Genomic DNA, 14,132 nt, shown 5'->3' on the forward strand with positions numbered 1-14,132 from the left:
AATCTAATATAAGTGTATATGTGTGTGAAACTCTTTCCTAGAGACTTGAACTCCAGTGCTTGTTAAGCTTTCAACAAGAAAATAAAACAATCTTGAACCTATATAATATAGCTTGTGTGATGAGTTTAAACTCAGCCTGTGTTCAAATAAAATTAAATGAAATCATTCTTGATATTTTAACTCTCAATTCGACTAATTTAAAAAGCTCGTGAACAAGATTGAGCTCGCTCAACAAGAAAATAAAAAGGCTTGAACACATAATATAACTTGGGGTTGAGTTTAAACTCGACTTGTGTTTGAATAAAATTAAATGAATCATTTTTGATATTTTAATACCCAATTCGACTCAATTGGTTTAATGGTGACAAAGGTAAAACCATGAAATAGCTTGGACATTCCAGCCCAAAATTTCTATGCTAGAAGCCTAAGATGGACAATCAAATGAAATATGAAATAGGCTTCACAATGAACACACTTCACTGAACCGAATCAGTTGACAAATTCTATCCCTGTCAATGAAGCGCCCGCATGAAGTTGAAGACTAACATCACCAACAACCTATCGCAAAATTAGCCAATTAGGTTAGTCAGTAGTAAAAGACTACTACCTGAATGTGTAAATTATCTGTACTTCTTCTTAAGTATTAAGTAGAAACTAGAAAAAGGCATTGAGAGAAGTATCATCCTTTCACTTATTTATTTATTGGCTTGGAAAGTGAACTACTATTGTTATCCACAACGTAAGCAGTGATCCAATATATATTAGATAAGGTGGATACCTTAGCCATGGATCTGTAAGAATGTTCTGTAACTCCAGCAACATGAGGTGTGATTATAACATTCTTGAACTTCAAAATTGGATCATCTGGATCAAATGGCTCAGTCCAAGCAACATCAATGGCCAAACCTCCTAAGTGGCCAGACTTAAGGTGATTAAGTACAGCCTCATAGTCCAAAAGACCCCCTCGAGCTATATTTACCAAAAGGGCGCCCTGAATTACCACGAGACAGAACAAAAGATTAGTAGAAATCAAATTTAAATGTATAAAGAAAAAAATGACAGGGAAGATGGCCTAAAAATTTACTTATTAGGTCTTGAGTAATTCGTTTCGAAAGTAATTTCTAGGAAAAAATATAAATTATACCCGTTAAGTTTGGTCAATGTCATTTTAGTCCTTTAAGTTTCACTTTAGCCATTTTAGTCTTGTAAGTTTACATTTTTGCTCATTGTCAATCCTTCTGTTTATAATTACCTTCAACTATTATTAAATTAATTTTTATATTAAAAATTTATTAAATTTTCTTTTAAAAAGTTTGTTATAAAAAAAAAACATGAATCCAGATATTCATACATGCCAAACACTCGAATTTTCTTAGATTATCAAACCAAGGAACCTAAAAAATAAAAATAAAACCACCAACCCAATACCATAAATAAACCATCGTAAAGCCACCCAAACAGCACCCATTGTCACTGAATTCAACCATCAAACCTACAACAACCCATCACTGATGACACAATGACGCCAAACCTGATTCTGGGCAGTCGCTGAGGTTGAGGTTGGTCTCAGTGTCAAAAACCATGCTATCTGATCCCTACACGTGGTGCACAACAACAATGACGTCAAGGCAGTGGGGCTTCACGGACACTGTCAATATCGTTGAATTTGCCACGGTTAAGAAATCGATTCCTCCCTATTCTTGACCGAAGAGAGAGACAAATTATGGAAAATATAAATGTCTCATATGCTTTGTTCTTCAGATCGGTAAATTGAAGTGTACTAGGAGCATCAAACTTTTCATGTTGATGAGGTCCATTAAAAAAGCTTTGAAAGATGGTCTCCTCCTTACCTTTTGACATCTGATATGGAAGAATAATTGGGGTTGTGAAAAGTTTTGCAATTGCATTAGCTTTCACAAGGAAGCCATTTTGCCTATGTTGATGAGATGAACTGAATGTGCTGCCAGTGAGAAGGGGGGGGGGGGGGGGGGGGGGGTAGGCAGAAAAAGAAGAGAGGATTTTATAAAACAAAATATATATATATATATATATATTGCAATGCTAACCAAGCACAGTTAAAATAACTTCACAACTGATAAATTGCAATCAGTCCACCAAACTATAGCCATTCAATTATACTGAAATACGAATAAAATGATTGAATTACGCAAAAATATATAATCTACATCATTGCAAACAGAAATTATATTTTCCTATTTAAACAACTAGCGCATAGAAACAAACCTTTCTCATTGAAGATATGAACGTCTCGTTTACAATGCCAGCCTGAAATTCAAAATAGATAAAATGTAAGTATGCACTAGACAATTAATTATTGGATGCTTCTGCAGAAAACTTGTTTATGTTTGAAGTCCCCACCGCTGGAAAGCACTTCAAGAATTGTCTAGCAGTGTCAGCCACATCTTGAGATGTCCAGGATTTTAATGAAACTTTTTATATTGAGGGACATTTCCAACATGTGTTTGTACAAAATGGACAAGAGGGAGACAATTATTGATAGATAAAATAGTACAATACTAGATTAGGATATATAGTAAAAGGTCCACATAAAACTTATGCAAAACATTTCGCATAATTAAAATAGAAGTGAGATTTATGTCCCTTTAGTGCCAACTTAGTTGCTGAAGTATTTTTTTTCATTAGAAAAAAAAATGATTGTCTTGCTGGCATGATCGCTGCCAGTAACCATTTTTTACACTGGAGATGTGAAACATGAATTCTACCATTTCCCACAGAAGTATACGACATAGGATGAAAAAGGCAAAGAAGCATTCTCACTGTTTGACGATTTAAACTTAGGCAACAAACAATTATGTCTGCATTGCTCGCAAACTTGTGAATGTCTTCATGACCACCTTTCTCATCAACCAAATCACCAAGAACTGCAAATGATGTAGATATAACATAAGAGTAATGCATTCTACAGCAATGGTCAAACTTATGGATCCTTACATACCATTAGTCTGGCAAGAATCTTGTGAATATGAGCCCCAGCTCCGTTTTGTAGCAATAATTTTAACACCAAATGCTCGCAAGCGCTTTGCCAAGTCAATCCCAATATTTCCAAATCCCAGAATAAAGACCTGTATAACTGAAGAAAATCATTTTCCTAAGACTTACTAGGACTATTTATGATGATGATGATGATGATAAGAACATATAGAAAAAGATATCAAAAGCTAGAATTCCCACTTTTTTGTTGTTAGTATTGACACTTAATTCCCAATGCAATCAGTCAAATTACAATTTTAGTACACATGTCACGGGACAAATTACTGAGATCTTGTTGAGACACTCTTGCCAAATCAGAACTTCAACTATTAGCTAAGTTCAGCACATGAAACTAATTTTTCCTGCTAAATTCACAAAGGGAATGTGAATTCTCCCCACCCCAGACACACAAACACACTTCTCTCTCTTTTCGCTCAACCTCACAGTTTTAAAATATTCCAGCAGCTAACATCAATCTATTTAGCCTGAGACTCTGAGACTTCCACTTGAGTTAGGTTTAGTAATAAAATCAATCATTCTGTGCCATATGCTCTTAGACCATACTTTTCCCCTTTTTTCTTCCAGGTACAATATTAGTTCACTTCTCAAAAGTCTTTGTTTCCGTGTACATATAAGTTACCAATCACACCATAAAAAAATCTCAATGATTAGTGACAGCCTCATAAATCACAAAACTCCCCACTTTCCACTAATTTAATTCCCATATTCGTGCTAAGTGTGCGCGAGGAGGAACATGTGCCACCATTGCAAGTGGTCGATCTCTTCCAACCAAAAATTAGGTATCAACAAGCGCAAAGGGGGGTGCAAGCATACAAAGGAATTCCAAGAAAGCAAAAGATGAGAACAAAAAAAAAAAAAAAAAAAATACGATAGTATTATCTGAAACTCTAACAAATTTGAAGTAGAAGATGAAGTTGAAGTCCGTGTCCACTCACATGAAGTCTTCAAAAATAAAAATATCAACTTCGTTACTGCATTTCCTTCCCTCAAAACAGTTACATTCCTTTCTCCCGCCATATTCACTGCATTAAGCATAACAGTATAGCCTTCCATATCTCACCATTCTCTCTCTTACCAAAGTGTCCATTCCAACAGGATAATAAATCAACAACTCAGATGGGCATTGCCCAACTAACACCAAATAAGAAGTATTAATGACCACATCCCCTAGCAATTTCAGAGTGTAAAAGTGGATGAGCCATTTCTCCACAATTAAATGCACATATAGTATCATTCCATAATGATTAAACCCCAACTTCTAAGATTATCCAAGTGAAAAATGCCACTCTAAAGGGTACATGAACTCTTGATATGTTTTGCCATTGAAAATATTTTTCTTCCCCCTTTCTCCCTCATTGTGACTTTCACCTGGAAACCATGGTTTTTCCACAGACATTTTTTCATTCTATCTTCCTCCTCCCAACATATCTTCTTTTTTTTTTGAGTAGGTCCTCCCAACATATCTTAATTGTATATAGGTTATCCATGAAATGCTCAATAGATTCTAAGCTACCAATATCATTTTTTTTTATGACGTGAAACCTCACCAAGGAAAGGCCCTTTGGACCCACTCCTGGAGAGTAAATCACAAATACACGACCCCATTCACCAGAACTAAGTATCAAGTAATCCAAGGGAACTCTTAGTAGGCATCAAACCTAAGAAGCACAGGTGTGGATTTGGATTCGGGTTCGGGTGCGGTGCGGTACAGCAACTCGGCCATTTTTGAAAAAGTAGAGTGCAGGTGCGAGTGAGGCAGGATACGTTTATTAATAAAATATTAAATAAATTTTTATTTTTATTTTCTATATATTGCTAAATATATTTTTCATATAATGATAAACATATACTAATTTAAGAACAATAGTAGATAATAAAGTGAATACATAACAATAGAGAAATATTATATCCACAATATTTTCACCAACATATTTAAAGTGGTAGGTTATTATGAGTTGATATTGATGGGCAAAAAATTAATTTTAGTGGTAAGTTCAAATTAGAACAAATAAAAACCTTAAACTTATAATTTGTTATGAAAATATTGTAAACAATTGCTTCTCCTAATAATAATACCTCTTTTTTTAAGAATAAATAAACATTAATATATATTATATACCATTGTATGTACTACCTAGTCTGACACTTGCTTAGAATTTTTTTTTTAAACATTTCTTTGTCATTTCCAAAGCTAATAACATGTGGTCTCAGTAAAAAACTAAAAGTTGAAACTTAAAAAGAGTACTAGACTCTAGACAATAGTAGAAACATAAATTAAACAAGGAAAATACCAGTGCGAAACGAAGAAGAAGAAGCAACGGAGAAGAAGAAGATGAAATGGAGAAAAGAAGAAGAAGAAGAATGGCGGCCGGCGACTTGGGTTTGTGTTTTTTTTTTTTTTTTTTTTTACACATATTTCAGCCTGTTTCGCCAGATACGGGCCGATTCAGCTCAAATTGGAAACAGGGGGAAAAAAAAAAAAAAAAAAAAGGACTCGCCACGGACGCGCGTGCAGCTGCGTCAACGGCCACACGGTGCATCCGTGCATGTATGGTGCAGGTGCGGCGCCCCTAGAGCCACACCCGTGCTTTCGAGCATCGAACCCACGATGTGTTTACAACTCATCCTAAACCTCCAACCACTGGGCTGCACCCTGATGGGTATTAGATAGTCTTCCACTCATGCATCCCTATTTTTGGCAATTAGGGAACTTTTTCTTTAGTGTAGTTCCACCACTCCATGGATCATGCCAAAATAAAATTCTAGACCCATTTTTTTTTCGCATCATATCTAACAAATCTGGTAGAGATATACCATCCTCTTCTCAATTATGATATATTTCCAACGACTCACTCCATATGGACTTGTAGCCACTTCAAAACACCATCCCTCCAAAAGACAATAATTAATATCTATATGTTTTCTCCATAGTGCATTTTCCATCTATGCATTACACCAGAACCATTTCCCAAGATGTGCTTGATTCAAAACCAGATATTTTTTAACCCCTAAACCTCCATAGAGAATGGGTGTACAAATAACATTCCAATTAACTAAATGGAATCTAACTTCCTCACCCATCCCACTTGAAAGAAAATCTCTTCGAAGTTTCATCATTCTTTGTGCCAAATTTTCAAGGAAAAATATAGATAATATGTTGAAATTTTTGACACATACTCTTAATTAGTGGAATGACAACTTATTGAATGAAACACTCATCATTTCTTTCTTTCTTTCTTTTTTAATTCCTTATTTTCCTCTTTTTCTTGTTTGTTGCAATGCATTTCTAACAAAAAACAAAATATGTTTCTCCAAAAAAAAACAAAAACATAACAAAAATTCATTAGACACAGAAAATTCTCAAAGAAATATTTATTCTGAAGATTGGTTTGTCGCAACGCATTCCTAACATAGATGTCATTCTTGTTTAAACAAAGACCTAGAAAAATTCAAAGGAAAAAAAATAAAAAATAAAAATCTAGAATCCTCTAGACACAGGGAAAACTCTCAAAGAAATATTTTATTTTGGTCTAATAAAACCAATCTACTATAATGAAAAATGTATATGGACTCTTTATGATTCCCACTAAGCTTTTATTCTGAAATAAAATTATAAAAATAACCTTAAACCTCCTAGGACTCAATTGAAAGACTAAATTAACAGAATAAAATAAGCTAAATAAAAATAACTAAATTTTAGACATGAAAAATTAAGGTCAGTGGGTTGAGAATCATGGACTATGAGAGCATTTGCATTAATTTCTCACAATTCTACTTCTCGAAAAAATTCCTAGGAATCTTGTTCTAAATCAATTTGGGTTTACTAAGAACTACAATTTAGGCAAATAGAATTTAAAACTTTAATCTGTTGCTTGGTTTTCTTCTATGTATTTTCTCTATTTTTTTCTCCGTGTAATTTTCTGGTTTGTCCTGTGCTTTTCATGCATAGAGTTGCCTTTCGTATATATATCATTCTTACTTATCAAAAAAAAAAGATTTTCACTTGGCGGCAAAATAGGAACATTGACCAAGGAAGAAAGAAATTAACTCAGATGCTTTGATCACAGGAAATTTGTGAAAGAAAACCAAGAGAACTGAAACTCACTGTTTTTCCAAGTAGTGTGTCACCAACTGGCTCTCCAAGCTTTCTCTGCCTTACAACAATTTGCATCTCATTCTGCAAGAATAATGCAAATTGTCTAGATTAAAAAATTCAAGAAATTTATACGATGTACATAGGTGTAAAGTCAATCACATAATCATAAACTCCCGTGTATATGAGCACCACACTATAAACAAAGAAGCAAAGCAAAACTTTTGCAAAGGCGTGTATTTACATATATGTACACACGTGAATTACCATCCCAACAAACAACACATCCTAACAATTATGTCAAACTTGTAAAAATTTAATTAACCACCTAATATTGATTTTGGCCTCAAATTTTTTTGTTTAAGAGAATAGAGAGCCCTAATTTTAAATGCAGTAATTCTAAAAGTCACAACAAGTTTCACAGCTGCTGAGGTGAAACGTTGTTAATGGTAAATAACAAAATGACATTAGTAGTGGACCCATATAAGAACCAATAAAAACTTGCCAACTCAACTATTTTGAATATTTTTTTGCCTATAGCATAACTCTTTCAAATGAAATAGCTCATCGCACTTGTTAGAAACTAATAAAAATCAGTTACCAATATCTTGCATCAAAGAGTGTTTCAAACACGTATTGTGGCAAAACCTCTACTATAATTTTGGAAAACCCTTCCTTTGTGTGTGTGTGTGTGTGTGTTCAAGCATGCCAATGAGTTATAGCTCAACTGGGCACTTCCTTCTCCTATAATAATTTGTTGGAGGGTGAGACTGTGGTTGAACACCCACTGGCTGCATAACTTACCACTCAAAAAAAAAAAAAAAAAAAAGTGTGTGGGTGTGTGCAATGTGTATACAGCTTTCAAGTGACTATGAAGCTATCAACCAAAACCCCCACATGTCAAAATGAGCCTTAACCTTCTCCCCCTCGTTTGTTTTCTTTTCCAATGAAATTAGCATCAATAAGTCCATTTAATATTTACAATAAATTGTTGAAATAATCATCTAGTAATTTATCGATTCATTTTCTTCCTTCTACTTCTCGTCTCAAAGTGACCGTAAGGGACAAACAAGTACATATTCCACAAAATACTAGGAAGATCCCATCCTACAAGGTCAACAATTCAATTGCTGACAAAGAGAAGGCAGCATGACCTAAGCAACTTCAAATGCAATCTTCTGGTTTATGTGCCCTTCATAATCTCCAAGATAGAAATGCAGGTGAGGAACATTTTGTTTAAGAGGGACAATGATTAAAACTGTGTAGGTAGCTTCTTTTTTTAATTTTTTATAAGTAACTATGTATGTAGCTTCTTGAATTTTGAACTCCTTGTGTTACGTTATTTCTTACTGCTTGACAAATAGATAGGGACAGCACCAGTGGTAACTGATTACAGAGAATTGCAAATTACAATTCTAGAACACTGCACGTAGCAATGAGTATGATCAGGTTGGGTTTGACCCAATCAGGTTTGCTCCATTATTGTGATCGTGTTGAAATTACCCAGATACACAGGTGCATATCAATCCATAAACCCCCCCCCCCCCTTCTCTCTATTAAAACCAAAAAAAAAATTTGATTAATCAGTAACATGAAAATTAATAAAATGTCAAATATCCCAATTAGTAGGTCTATCACAAGATTAATCCAACTTATGCCCATTTGAGTCAAATAACTTCAGCAAATTACCTTTTTTTTTTTTTTTTTAAGTTCTAAATATTCACAAAAACACAGTAATCAAAATGTGAATCGTATTGTGAATCATTTTTTTTTTTTTTCTTAATAAGTAATCAGTCTCTCCATTTCTTTTTTTTCATTTTTTTTGATAAGAAATCAGTCTCTCCATTTCTATATTAGTATCAATAAGTAAATAAACACGCATGCACACATACATACCTAAGCACATTAAAAAAGGTGTTATTTCTATATTAGATTAGATTAGACTAACATACTTGCTTTCGTAGAAGGCCCATCATCAAATATATAGCCATTTCTGCACATGATGCTGCATTTCCAGTTACATCACCCGGAATCCTTGCAACCTTGATTCCATACTTAGTAGCAGCATTAATATCAATGCCTTCAATAAGGTAATAGAACAAAAGCATATAAGAATACAAATAAATGCATTAAGTTAAGGTAAATTAACAAACACAACAATTACCTTCCACACCAACACCATACTGCATGACAAGTTTCATTTGAGTTGCACGAGAGAGAACATTTGAGTCTAGCTTCATGTTTTTCACTACACACATGTGGTACTTCTCTATGACATTGGGCACGTCATCAAGGGGAACATCATCAACCTACAATGTCACAAATAGAGCTGTTCAATGAAAGAATGATAGCAAAAGGTTGTTTTATGAAATCCAAATATATAATGAAACTCTAAATATTTTCTTATGTAAGTCAATTCATTTATAAATAAAAAAAAATAAAAAATAAATAAAAAAAAAAAGACATTAACGAGATCCCACCTAAGTTACATAAGAAGTGAATTGATTAAAAATGAAAACTGTGCTACAATGACAACCAGTCCAGTAACATGTTTATCTGTTTATGCTCTAATAGAAACTTTATTTGTATGATGCCTTCTTCCTAATTTTAAGAGAGAAGTGAGAAGAATAGTAGAAAAAGAGAGATAAAAGAGGAATGCGCTGAATGGCACAAAGTGAATGGGTATAGGATTTACTACCATAGTTCATTAATAAAAATACTAAGATCCTGAATTACACAAATACCCTAGTAAAGTACAAAAGATCTTCACATAAACAGTGTTCTACAACACTTAGGTCTTTAAAATAATTTACTGTATTTGACGTATTTATTCAGAGAATTATTGTGGAATGTTCCATTAAAAACATGTCAACCTTTGATCATACAAGGATTTTATTACAAGAAAAACATCAATGATCATAATCTACCACATTGTATCCACCATGCCATTGGCTATGTAGAGTTTAAGAGAAGAAATGATACATTTATTAAGCTCATTAAGCCTTCTCTAATCAATAAATATATTATCCTATTATCCTAAAATTGCTAGTTCAAACACTAAGGCATGATGGCCAAAACTAAGATTATGACAAATTTACAACACATACAAGCCTGATTTCTTAAATTCTTTCGCTTTTTGAACTTATTTTTACTTTCATGTTTTGAAAGCACAATACTTTTTTCTAACATAACCAAACTGAATGAGCACCTTAGTTTACAGTTATTCAGATTTTCCACAATATAGTCCCTTTTGGAAAAATATAGTATTTCTCATTACAGTAACACAAAATTCTTTGAGATGTGAATATTCTTAAGAAGAAACCCTCTTTCTTCATAGATCTACATACATGAGCACCTTCCAAAATAGAATGTTAGCAAAAGCAATCATTATTGTGAAGTAAGACAAAACCAAAACAGTGCAACTATAAAATTAAAGAACAAAATAAATGAAAGAGGATAGATGACCTAGGAGTCAGCACCTAGGCTTGCTTGGAGTCAGCATCTAGCAAGAGAAAATAAAACCTCTAAAAGTTAGCACCACACAATTAGAAAATTCTAAGAGAAATTTTATTAATTAATTAGCCTGTAATTTGTATTCATAGGAGTACAATACTATGCCTATTTACACTATTAGGACAAAACCCTAATACTAAATGTAATTGACTAAGGAAACTTAATTCTAAGTGTCTTGGGAAATCCCAATTATTGAATATAAAATAGCCCTAACTCTGGGAAACTAATAATAATCTAGGTAAATTACTAATTTGGTCCTCCAACTATTGGATAGAGTTCAATTTGATCCCTCAACTATTAATTTTATCAATTTAGCCTCTCAACTTTCAAAATCGAGTCAAGTTCATCCTTTGGTCTCTTGTCTATTTAAATTTTTATGGAATTAATAGTTGGAATTTATTTGATTTTAAAATCTTTACACTTTCTATAATAGGAGATTCAAGGATGAAATTGACTTGATTTTGAATGTTGATGGACTAAATTGGTTCAATTTTTTTTTTTTTTATGTAAGTAATAAGAATATATACATATGTCAGAAAAAGGAGTCACCCAAGTATACAGGAAATATATTAGGGTGAAACAATCAATTTCAAGAATTACGTAAGTCTAATAAATCAACAATAGAAAAGAAAGAAAGGTTCCTTATGGCAGTCAGCCAGTCCAATAAAGTTCGGAAAAAGAATAACTTGAGATTAGGCATAGAATGCTCGGTATTTTCAAAACTTCTATTATTCCTACAATGAGGGATAATCATCCAAATGTGATCATTTCGATGACAATCAAATTGACCTTACCAGCAAACTAGAAGCTCAACTACAGATTTTGGCAACACCCAAAAAACTCCAAACAAACCAAAAATCATGGACCGCAATTATGAAACGATGGGGCAATGTAGCACAAGGTGGTCAACAAATTCACCATTACATTTGCACATATAACATCAATCTATGATCTTTACCTTTCCCTTCCTTAAATTGTCAATAGTTAAAATATTACCCAAAGCTACAGTCCATACAAAGAAAGCTACTCTCAAAGGTACCTTGGATCTCCATAATTTTCCAAGGAAAAAGGTGATCAGTAGTAGTAGTATCAATATTAGAGTCCAAAAGTAGGTAATAAACACCTACCTTGAAGCCCTTTTTCTTATCCGGTTGCCAACACATCTTATCCTCTCCAATCCCCCTATTTCTGAATCATAAATGGTAGTCATGAAAGTCATCAAGGACTCCAATTCCCAATCTTGTATTGCCTGCTCAAAGTGGAGATCCCAGTGAAGAACCCCATTGGTGAAATGCATAGAATCTGCCACACTAGCATCCTTATTGAGGCTAAGTCTAAATAACTCAAGGATACAAACAGCAAGAGAAGTCTGCCCACACCATCAGTCTTGCCAAAATTTCACTCGTGTTCCATCCCCAACCTCATAGTGAATGTGAGAAGACAAAGACGGACAGCCCTGTCTACTAGTTCTCCATAGACTAACACCATAGGGACTAAGGACTAAGCTAGTACACCACCCCCATTCACTATCATATTTCACCTCTATCACTCTTCTCCAAAGAGCATCTCTCTCAAAACCTATGAAGCACAGGTGCATTTCCGAATTCGGGTGTGGGTGTGGGTGCGGGTGCAGGATTCGGCAATTTTTGAAAAAGTAAGGTGTAGGTGTAGCGATTAAAAAATTATTAAAAATATTTTTATATAGTAAATTTAATATTTTTTATATAAAAAAATTCAAATAAAGGGGTAGAGTTTATTATTAAAAAAAAAATTTATTTATGATTTGTTTTTAATAAAATCAATATTTTTGGTAATTGTAAACAAAAATCCACCTTCCAAGAAGTTTCCTTTGCTCCTTTTCCAATTCCCAAGCCCACTCACGTGAAACAATTGTTTTTCTCACCTACTTAATTTATATTCTTTTGTTATAAACCTTTATTCTTCTTCCTCACCTATTCTAACCATTTCTCTCTCTCTCTCTCTCAAGGCCACATGAAGCAGAAGAATGCAGCCAGCAGCCCAAGGCCACATGAAGCAGAAGAATGGCAGCCAACAGCCCATTTCGGCCAGAATCGGGCTGTATTAGTCTGTTTCAGCGGCCGTTTCGGCTCCCGTTTCCGTTGGAATCGAGCCAAATCGAAGTGAATTGGCTGGTTTCGGTGCGAATCGGGAAAAAAAAAAAAGCCAAATCAACGCGTCAGACGCAGGATGCCACATCAGGGCGAGTCTAATGCAGGTGCGACGGCCTTGGAGCCACACCTGTGCTTTCTAGCTCAAAACCATACCACCACAATTGGTAGTTGAGGGACCCAATTGAACTTTACCTTATAGTTGAAAGAACAAATTAGTAATTTAGCTAAAAATCTAATAACCTAATTAACTACTCATAAGTAAAATAAAATTCAATTGACTACCAAAATTAAAATAAAATTTTCTTTGCACTTTCTCACACTATTCTCTCCCAATTATAGAAACCTTGTATATGAGTTTTGAAGTATTGGAAGGATAACAATTCTGACATTGGATACTTGCTTCAACTCTTGAATCATATTTGATAGCACTAAGAACAAAGAAGCCTTTCATTCCACCACACCATGAACTTCCACTGGAGTTACAAAATAATGTGTGATATTCATATTAGCTTTGGAAATGATACAACCTCCTATTGCTCAGAAATGGCTTCTCTATGGCTTTTTACCACCATTGCTGGAGAGTGGTGGAAAGGGATGTTCTAGCTGTTTTTGAGGAATTTTATCAGCACAGTAAGTTTGAGAGATCTTTGAACGCTACCTTTATAACTCTTATTCCCAAGAAAATCGATGCTTCTAATATTAGAGATTTCCGACCTATCAGCCTGGTGGGGAGCTTGTATAAGATCTTGTCTAAGGTTTTGGCAAATCGAATGAAACGGATCTTAGTTCAATTAATTTCTGAGCCTCAGAATAGTTTTGTGGGAGGCAGACAGATTCTTGACTCAGTTCTTATTGCTAATGAGTGTGTTGATAGTCGTGTGAAGAGTAAGATCCCAGGGGTTATTTGTAAGCTAGACATTGAGAAAGCTTACGATCATGTGAATTGGGAGGCTCTTCTGGATCTTTTAAAGAGAATGGGCTTTGGGGAGAAGTGGTGTAGTTGGATTCGCACTTGTATTTCAACTGTCCAGTTCTCTATTTTGATTAATGGGGCACCAGCTGACTTTTTTGGGAGCACGAGGGGCCTAAGACAAGGGGATCCGCTATCTCCTGTGTTGTTTTTAGTTATAATGGAGGTCTTAAGTAGGATGATGAAAAGAGTTGAAGGTGCTGGCTTGATCAGGGGTTTTCAGGCTATAGGCAAACGAGGTGTAGGGGAGTGTGTCTCGCATCTTGTTTGCGGATGATACTATTCTTTTCTGTGATGCGGATGTGGAGCAGATCCTTCATGTGCGTATGCTTCTCCTTTGTTTCCAAGCTGTCACAGGTTTGAAGGTTAATGTCTTAAAGAGCGAGTTGGT

General features: G+C 34.4%; 1 protein-coding gene across 4 annotated transcripts in view; it reads right to left on the reverse strand.

Annotated features, from left to right (window-relative positions):
- Nucleotides 1-174: 174 nt before the first annotated feature.
- Nucleotides 175-14,132, reverse strand: part of LOC115975023 (hydroxypyruvate reductase) — a 29,984-nt gene continuing 16,026 nt past the window's right edge. For all 4 annotated transcript variants that reach the window (XM_031095648.1, XM_031095650.1, XM_031095649.1 and 1 more), the window contains 8 exons: nucleotides 9,291-9,435; nucleotides 9,079-9,206; nucleotides 7,139-7,210; nucleotides 2,978-3,104; nucleotides 2,800-2,903; nucleotides 2,245-2,286; nucleotides 779-991; nucleotides 175-558 (listed from right to left, as the gene is read on the reverse strand). In XM_031095648.1, coding sequence (XP_030951508.1) covers nucleotides 490-558; nucleotides 779-991; nucleotides 2,245-2,286; nucleotides 2,800-2,903; nucleotides 2,978-3,104; nucleotides 7,139-7,210; nucleotides 9,079-9,206; nucleotides 9,291-9,435 — 900 coding nt within the window. In that variant the 3' untranslated portion in view covers nucleotides 175-489. The remainder of the gene's footprint in view (nucleotides 559-778; nucleotides 992-2,244; nucleotides 2,287-2,799; nucleotides 2,904-2,977; nucleotides 3,105-7,138; nucleotides 7,211-9,078; nucleotides 9,207-9,290; nucleotides 9,436-14,132) is intronic.

Source organism: Quercus lobata, chromosome 2, assembly GCF_001633185.2.
Source record: "Quercus lobata isolate SW786 chromosome 2, ValleyOak3.0 Primary Assembly, whole genome shotgun sequence".
In the NCBI taxonomy this organism is placed as follows: domain Eukaryota; kingdom Viridiplantae; phylum Streptophyta; class Magnoliopsida; order Fagales; family Fagaceae; genus Quercus; species Quercus lobata.